Below are 9,561 nucleotides of genomic sequence, written 5' to 3'. Positions count from 1 at the left end.
TAGAAGGGATAGAATAAAATAATAAAAATAAAATATAATAAAATACAATTCTCACGACGTTTTGGCCACAACGCAAGCAGCCGTCCTCAGGTGAAGAACAGGGCCGAAACGTCGTGAGAATTGTATTTTATTATGTTTAATTTTTATTACTTTATTATTTCCCTTCTACGTGACTTTACCGAAAGAACCAAGAAGATGAATCCCTGCAGTCACGAAAGCTTTAAATCGAAAAATCTGCAACTTAGTTTGTAGACTCCAGGATATTGCATGTCAGGAATGACATCCTTCACTGATGGGATTAGATCATGGATTTTGTGTACTGTACTGAATCGGACCTGGATCTTGATGGTTTTGATCGGCGTCTCAGGGGGTTGTTTCTCCCTGGTTGGAGACACAGCTTTGCGAATAATATGGTCCGAGTACCCATTCATCTTGAGGGCCTGTTGTGCATGTTCCAGTTCACTGGTTAGGTGGTGTTGGTCAGAAATGCAGTGGGCCCTATGGTGAAGTGTTTTGATGAGGGAATTCTTCTGTGTCGGATGGTGGTGGGAATCAGGTTTCCAATAGGAATCTGTGTGGGTGGCTTTCCAGTAGACAGAGTGTCCCAACGAGCCATCAGGTCTCTTCTCAAACATAACATCCAGGAATGGTAGCTTACCCCCTCCCATGGGGGGTTGTGGGGGTGGGGTCAGACATTTGTGACGATGTGTGACGAGGGGTGGGGGGTGAGAAATGTAACGTCACATCAAAATGCGCAATTTTAAATAAATATAGAATTGTTATAACAACACTAATTGTTATAACAACACTCCTACAACATCAGAGTGCGGCGCCACATTGAATACGCACTACAATGACAGTTTAAAGCGATTTGAAGCATGTTTTATTTTCAAAGTGGAAATATGGTTTTGGGGGTGGGGCAGAGCTTTGTGACGTCATATTTGAAGGGGGGGGGTCTGACTTGTTGTGACGCCGTGTGACGAGGGAGGGGGGTAAAAAATTGTCCAAAATCGCGTGACGTCATTTATGGACGGCCACGTAGCGGGTTAGCGCGTTGCACTACGAACCCGGCAAACCCGAGTTCGATTCCCGCTCACGGCCAACACCAGTGACGATTATTATCTGAACCGGTCCTGGGCATCCCCCAGGTCGACTCAGCCTCAGATGAGCACCTGGTGCGGTGTGTCATAAACATCGCCACTGGGGAGACAAAGGCTGCCGGGCGTGGTGCTGGCTAAACGGGGGATCTTTGTCTTGTTGGTAGTTGGTGGTGGTAATAGTGAATGCTATATAATGGTTAAACAAAGTGCGGAATGAATGAGAAGTGGGGAAGTTGATAAAACGACCACCCTTTATTTTCCCACTGGATAAGTGATCCCACAATTGTACAAACACACACACAAACGTAAACACAGCGCTCGTCGTTATCATCTCACGGCGAAGTAACGCGAGTCAATGAATCTACAAAACAATTCACATTGTCAGTGGAGCGACCTCGAGTGACTGGGCGATGGAGGTGGGTGGCGTCACAAAAAATCCTCGAGGTCTTTGCATTTGTAATGTGAGGTTATATCTGGGTCGTTGACGGATTACAACTCGTCACGATGATTGGCTCTGTCAGTGTTTGTAGAGGATTGGTTCTGCTGGCTTTGGCCACAGCCAATGGGGAGACGAGTCAGGGGCGTGGTCCCGGGAGCCTACGATGGAGTCTGGAATATTCCATAGAGGCTAACCAGGATTGGTGGAAACGTACCATGTGACCCGGGTATTAAATAGGGGTGGAGACGAACAACACGTGGTCAGAACTGGAACGAACGGAGGAGGAGGCCACGTGAGAGCGGGGGTCCAAGTTGCCACGTGGCTACACACGTCTCTCTCTCTATCCCTCTCACGCTGTCTGTCAGCAGCGTGAAAGAAGTGCTGTAATGAAAAGCGAATAAAGACCGGATTCCAGAAGTCGCCTCAATGACCTTTATTACACATTGGCCGGGGGAGCGGTGGCGCAGTGGTGAGCGCGACTCGGGAGGTCGATTCACACTCACGGCCGACTTCAGTGGCGAAGTGGTAATCCGAACCGGTCCTCCGAAGACAAAGATCCCCCCACACCCCCGGTGTAGCCTCAAATTTGAAGCATGAAACTGGTCAACACACTTTTTCTGGCATAAGGTATTCCAACGGGTTTAAGGTAATTTTGGGGTGCCGATTCCAAATCTGGCATCGGTTTATGTCTATCACATCAGGTTTTTGAGATATCAAATGTTGCATTTTCAATAAAAACTGCAGAAGAAAAATATTAAATAAATGTGTATATCTGCATAAAATTCTATTATAAACACACTATCCTAAAAATACAGCACCGTATTTTAACACTAAAGCAGTCACTGACTCGCAACAGCTTGCAATCATAAGTGACAGAGTTAATTTCGGGTAAAATCAATGAAAATGAGGTATGCCGATAGCATAGAAATGAGATGTGATAGAGCAAATCTGAGATCAGATTTGGAATCAGCACCCTGAAATTAGTCTAAAACAGCTGCAAAAGTCCAGGCCAGAAAAAAATGATTTTTTTTTTGACCAGTATATTTAGTTATACTGCAGGAGGAGGAATCCGATGAGTTGTTGACCAGTGAAATAGACTGTGGGGCCAAGTGCTGTCAGCAAGCACCTCCGAAGGCAGGCACGGAACGCGAGCGGGTGGGTGGGCCAGCACCCTGCCCGACCGCCTTTGTCTCCCCAGGACCAGTTCAGGTAATCGCCGTCGGTGTTGGCCGTGAGCTGACATCGAACTCGGGTCGCCGGATTTGTATGGCGCAGCGCGCGAACAGCTACACTACCGCTCCCCCACGCTGGATGACCAGCATGGTGAAGTGTGGTCAACCAAGCCTCATGACTCACACGGCGTGGGGAGGGCGGAGGCCTTCATCCAGCAGTGGATGGCCAAAGGGTCTGTAATGTTTTTTTTAAATAACACATTTAAACTCAAATCTATTGGAATCTTAGATCAATAACAATCGATGCGAATCAATAACAATCGATGCGAATCAATAACAGTAGATGCAACTACTTATTGACATCTCCACGGTGTTATCACGATATGTGTGCCTTCACGATATGTGTGCCTTCACGATATGTGTGCCTTCACGATATGTGTGCCTTCACGATATGTGTGCCTTCACGATATGTGTGCCTTCCTTCCGTCAGTGGTGAGCGCCTTGCTTCCATTTAGCTGTCCGTGATTACTCCGTGGGCAATGTCACTCGATGGGCAATGTTAGTCTATGGGCAATGTAAGTCAATGGACAATGTTAGTCTATGGGCAATTTACATCTATGGGCAATGTTAGTCTATGGGCAATGTTAGTATATGGGCAATGTAAGTCAATGGACAATGTTAGTCTATGGGCAATTTACATCTATGGGCAATGTTAGTCTATGGGCAATGTTAGTATATGGGCAATTTACATCTATGGGCAATGTTAGTCTATGGGCAATGTTAGTCTGTGGGCAATGCTAGTCTATGGGCAATTTAAATCTATGGGCAATGTTAGTCTATGGGCAATGTTAGTCTGTGGGCAATGTTATTCTGTGGGCCATGTTAGTCTATGGGCAATGTTAGTCTATGGGCAATGTTAGTCTATGGGCAATGTTAGTCTATGAGCAATGTTAGTCTATGGGCAATGTTAGTCTATGGGCAATTTACATCTATGGGCAATGTTAGTCTATGGGCAATGTTAGTCTATGGGCAATGTTAGTCTATGGGCAATGTTAGTCTATGGGCAATGTTAGTCTATGGGCAATGTTAGTCTATGGGCAATAATAGTTCATGGGCAATGTTAGTCTGTGGGTAATTTACATCTATCGGCAATGTTAGTCTATGGGCAATGCTAGTCTGTGAGCAATGTTAGTCTATGGGCAATAATAGTTCATGGGCAATATTAATCTATGGGCAATTTACATCTATGGGCAATGTTAGTCTGTGGGCAATGTTAGTCTGTGGGCAATGTTAGTCTATGGGCAATGTTAGTCTGTGGGCAATGTTAGTCTATGGGCAATGTTAGTCTGTGGGCAATGTTAGTCTGTGGGCAATGTTAGTCTATGGGCAATGTTAGTCTATGGGCAATGTTAGTCTGTGGGCAATGTTAGTCTATGGATCGTGTTCGTCCGAGATAAGTAACAACAACAAACCCGCATCGAGTCTCTTACTCCTCCCCAGTTGCATCCGATCGTTCGATCCGCGTCTACGCCGAGACTTCATTTGCTGTCTTCCCCTCTGCTTCTATACTGTCCCCTATATACATTTACCAGCTAATACAGCATTTATATATATGTGTGTGTCCGCACGTTAGAATATTTTAAAAATAAAACTAATTCTCATTGCACGTTTCGCCGGCTAAAACACACACACGCGCGCGTGCCTATGTTTGTTTATCGCTCTCAACATTTTTTTTGCGTGCGACTAACCGGTTTAACCCGGTTCCCCCCCACCCCACCTATTGCGGTAACCGGTTATGCAACAAAAAACAACAACATACCACGCGCCTTCATGCGCATCGACTCAAAAAATCCCTTCGCAAATTTTTGCCCGTACACTTTTTTTCATCGACCAAAACGCCAAACGCCTCCGCCATTCGCCATCACGTGGTGGTGACGCGCGCCGCCCACGTGACCTGTGCCAGGCCTGGCCACGTGCACGCCGAGGCCACGCGAAGTGCCGTCGAACGCGCCACGCTTGCTGCCAGTAGGAGGAGGAGGGTCACGGGACCAACCCTGCAAGTGCCTTGGCGTTGATGGACTGAGAGCAAATGTTATCCATGATAGAGGTGTATTTTTTTTTGGGGCTAAATCGCGTACAGACAAATGCATACCCGTCAACCCGTACGGTTTAACCCCGTGTTGTTGTACAGGGAAAGGTAGTTTTTCAGGTCCATACGGAGAACAGCCGTTTCAATACCGGAAACAAGAAAATAATTGTGTCCATTTGTTTGTGTTTCTCTCTTGTGATGGGACTTTGTAGGATGAACTCTGAGATGTATAAGGGGCACGGGGTGACCAATACGGTCTCAATTGGTCTTTAATAAACTAGGGAACTAGTTTATTAAAGACCAATTGAGACCGTATGACAGGTAATGCCGCCAGGCCATTCTTTGTGAGATCTTCCTCTCCTTTTTTTAAAGGTCACACATCTTCCTTAAAGGTCCTGCCCTTATTTGTCATCGGTCCCCACCCCTTTCTTAAAATCCCCACCATTCTTAAAAGGTCCTCCACCTCTTTCTTCAAGGCCCCGCGGTCATTTCTGTCCGCGAATGATTCCAAGCGTTCCGTGGTGGCAATATAAATAATATCACTATCTCTTTCTAGATTTGAAGCTTTCGTGACTGCAAGGATTCATATTCTTAGGTTTTTTCGGTAAAGTCACGTAGGTAAAACATCAAAATTAATAAAAATAAAATAAAGATCACGACGTTTCGGAGGCAACACAAGTCTCCGTCATCAGGTGGGACCGTCACAGCCAGATCTGGCTTATTTAATTTAATTTTTATTAATTTTGATGTTTTACCTACGTGACTTTACCGAAAAAACCTAAGAATATAAATATCACTATCATAATTGTTTTTTTACCCTTCTATCTGGCAACAAAACTGACACCTTTTTTTTACAAGGAGTCATGTTTGCATAGACCACAATACCTGCAGTCATAATGCAAACAAAAAACATAACTCTGATAATGTATCCAATGGTGTAAATGCTTACCCCAATCTCTCATACTCTGATGGTGCATTGTCTTTGAGTTGTGCGCCTTTTGGCGTCATCTGGTCCAACACCATGTGAGACTAGGCTCTAAGAAAAGCTGTCTCGGGTGTGGACCAATCAACTTCAAGGACAGTGCATTACATTATCAGAGTTATGTTTTTCTTTTCATTATGACTGCAGGTATTGTGGTCTATGCAAACATGACTCCTTGTAAAAAAAAGGTGTCAGTTTTGTTACCAGATAAAAGGGTAAAAAAACAATTATCATATTTTTACTGGCAAATGAGGTTCCAATGGAATATCGCTATCGTCGTCGTGGAAATGGCTCCGTGAGACTAAGGCCGCTTGCTCGGGATTATTGGGGTTCGTAGTTAATGCCCGAGAGCCCAGAGGGCCCAGTCTAAGGCACGTGCGACGATTACCGACGGTTCAGTGCTAAGACACCTCAGGCCCATAAAATGCGAAGGGCACGCTTCGGCTGCAGAGGATGTCCGATGGAAATAGCTGCGACTTCGGAGAGCCAGGCTAAGGCACGTAAACTACAGCTACTAACTCTTAGGGCCGAGTGTTCGAGATTATAGATTCCATGCAGAGGGGCGACAGGACGAGGAAGGGGAATGGGCGATGGAGAAAAGGTGAGGATTTAAGAGAGGAATGGAAGGAGGTTAAGGAGGTGGATTGATAAAATGTACAGGGGAGTTGTTGAGTCTGTGGGCAGTGTTGAGTCGACGGTAAGTGTTGACTCTATGGGTAGCAGTGTTGAGTCTATGAGTAGCGTTGAGTCGACGGGAAGTGTTGACTCTATGGGTAGCAGTGCTGAGTCTATGAGTAGCGTTGAGTCTATGAGTAGTGTTGACTCTATGGGTAGCAGTGTTGAGTCTATGAGTAGCGTTGAGTCGACGGGAAGTGTTGACTCTATGGGTAGCAGTGTTGAGTCTATGGGTAAGTGTTGACTCTATGGGTAGCAGTGCTAAGTCTATGAGTAGCGTTGAGTCTATGAGTAAGTGTTGACTCTATGGGTAGCAGTGCTGAGTCTATGAGTAGCGTTGAGTCGACGGGAAGTGTTGACTCTATGGGGAGCAGTGTTGAGTCTATGAGTAAGTGTTGACTCTATGGGTAGCAGTGTTGAGTCTATGAGTAGTGTTGAGTCGATGGGTAAGTGTTGACTCTATGGGGAGCAGTGCTGAGTCTATGTACAGGGGAAGTTGATTCCCGTGGAAGCGTACATATTACAGAATTGCCATATATTTTCCCACCATGAAGCATAGCTAACTGTGATCACACCGAAAAACAATCATAATCACCCTTTACACACCGCGAAGAAAGTAATAAATTAAGTTTCTGTATCTGCGCAAGTTGCACACCTGCTTTGGAGATCGTAAAGTTTACATGCGAGAAAGGGCATTGAGGGGATTGTAAACAGAAAGACTAAATACCCTGGATCACAGCTGTCGTGGTTGCTGTGGTTGTTGTTGTTGTCGTTGTGGTGGTTGTTTTCGTTGTTGTGGTTGTTGTTGTGGTGGTTGTTGTGGTTATTGTTGCGGGTGCGTACGCGTGAGTGCGTGCACGTGTTCACGAACCCGTCCGTGCGTACCTTTTCAGCGTCACCTCGCTAATCTCGTCAAATAGCTACATACTACTACATACCGTCGGTCACGTGAACTCCCTCGTCATCCTCGCAAGCGGCGGCGGCGATGGCTTCTGGCCAAGCCGTCGAACGAAGACGGCACTCACCGGATCGTCGCCGCGCGGCGCTTTCGGACGCGTTTCTGTGGCCGTCTGGAACGTTCCTTCCTTTAGAAATTATTGTTGTTGTGTTTAGTTTGCTGTCCTTCCCTCCCCCCTACACCTCCTATTAGCGCGGTTGGCTACGTACGGTGGTAGGAAAGAAGTTCGGCATATTACGTACGAAAAATCAGAATAGGCTTTACCCTTTCTACCAATAAAACAGGAGGTATCTGTTTGGTGTTTGAACCAAGGAGTAAAGCACCGCATTAACCAAACACGTTACTTGTGGTGAACATGCAAACAAACATGGCTCTGATAAAAAATGGACGTTGTCTTTGAAATGGATTGGCCTACACCAGAGACAGCAGCCTTCTTTCGGGCCTGGTCTCACTACCAGTGTCAGACCAGAGAACGCCAAAAGGCGAACAGCACAAGGATAATGCACGTGTATTGTTGCATGTATAGTTCGCGGTGAGCAGCTAAATCATGAGATACCTTTTGTGCCAGCATCAAAGCATGAAAAATTATAAAAGGTGTTTACCCTCTCTGGCAATAAAACGGGAGTTGTGCTAAGATATTCAAACACCTTCTAAATAAATACCGAATGTCATTCATTTGACGGTCCTGCTGCCCGACAACGCGGCGGGAGGCAGTAGTCGGTTCCCGAAGAACGTCGCGTTATTGAAACATGCCGAGGTAATAAATAATATATAATGCAGGAGGTAAAGCACGGTCCGCGATAACGTGCATGAAATGCGTACACAGGGCCCAACAGAGCATCCCAATGCCTTGTTGTGTAGGTAACATCTAGAAGCATCTAAAACCTGGGTACCGGGGGGAACGTGGGTTCTGGAGGGGGAACCTGGGTTCTGGAGAGGGAACGTGAGTTCTGGAGGGGAACGTGGGTTCTGGTGGGAGAACGTGGGTTCTGGAGGGGAACGTGGGTTCTGGAGGGAGAACGTGGGTTCTGGAGGGAGAACGTGGGTTCTGGAGGGAGAACGTGGGTTCTGGTGGGAGAACGTGGGATCTCGTGGGGAACGTGGGTTCTGGAGGGAGAACGTGGGTTCTGGTGGAAGAACGTGGGTTCTGGTGGGAGAACGTGGGTTCTGGTGGGGAACGTGGGTTCTGGTGGGAGAACGTGGGTTCTGGTGGGAGAACGTGGGTTCTGGTGGGAGAACGTGGGTTCTGGAGGGGAACGTGGGTTCTGGTGGGAGAACGTGGGTTCTGGAGGGGAACGTGGGTTCTGGAGGGGAACGTGGGTTATGTGGGGGGATGCGGGTTCTGGAGGGAACCGCCGCCACCACCGTGGCACCATCACTGACCCCCGCACGCGTTCACGTGCAGGCGGAGCACCCCGCGGCTGTGCAGCCTCAGCAGCTCCGCGAACTCGCTGGGCATGGAGTGCACCTTCTTGGGCTGCTGGTCGTCGTAGTAGTGGTGGTGCAACTGGCGGCCCTGCGGTGGGTCGACAGGGGCGGCCGTGGGGGCCGCGGCGGCCTGCGCCCCCTTCTTCCTCTTCCTGCTCCTCTTCGGCTTCCTCCTTCTCTCATCCTCCTTCACCTGCACCGGGGTGGGCAGGTCGTGCACGAACGGCCAGAAGCCATAGACATGCACCTCGTCGCACAGGTCCATGGCCACGCTCGTCTGGGGGGAGGGGGGTAGGGGCGAGTGGGAGATGTTTTGGGAAACACGGGGAGAATGTGGTAGAAGTGTGCGCAGTCTATTTAAACTATTACACCATTTTTAGCTGGTTATAGTACGAATGTTTAATGTGCATTCCATCTGAGGATCCCAATGCGTAAGAAACCACTGAGCTGCTATCTTGCTCTTCTTTCATGCAACGACCTCCTGCATACCAGGCGAGGTAGTTAACGTCTCCTCGCCACCATGATGATGATGAGAGAGAGAGAGACGCAAACTCCAAATATACAGCAGGCGTCAGGGTCGGGATCGAACCCACGACCTCCTGTATACCAGGCGAGGTAGTTAACATCTCCTTGCCACAGTTATGATGATGAGAGAGAGAGACACGCAAACTGCAAATATACAGCAGGCGTCAGGGTTGGGATCAAACCCACGTCCTCC

At 47.6% G+C, this 9,561-nt stretch overlaps 1 protein-coding gene across 2 annotated transcripts in view; it reads right to left on the bottom strand.

Annotated features, from left to right (window-relative positions):
• Nucleotides 1-1,337: 1,337 nt before the first annotated feature.
• The window catches only part of LOC133356968 (alpha-N-acetylneuraminide alpha-2,8-sialyltransferase-like), a 79,439-nt gene continuing 71,215 nt past the window's right edge, over nucleotides 1,338-9,561 (bottom strand). For both annotated transcript variants that reach the window (XM_061574695.1, XM_061574696.1), the window contains exon 12: nucleotides 1,338-9,120. In XM_061574695.1, the coding sequence (XP_061430679.1) occupies nucleotides 8,791-9,120 (330 nt within the window). In that variant the 3' untranslated portion in view covers nucleotides 1,338-8,790. The remainder of the gene's footprint in view (nucleotides 9,121-9,561) is intronic.

The sequence above is a fragment of the Lethenteron reissneri genome, chromosome 56 (genome assembly GCF_015708825.2).
Source record: "Lethenteron reissneri isolate LAM-NWPU_2019-01 chromosome 56, ASM1570882v1, whole genome shotgun sequence".
Classification (NCBI taxonomy): Eukaryota; Metazoa; Chordata; class Hyperoartia; order Petromyzontiformes; family Petromyzontidae; genus Lethenteron; species Lethenteron reissneri.
Note: the sequence above shows the minus strand (reverse complement) of the source record. Positions and strands in the feature narration are given on the sequence as shown.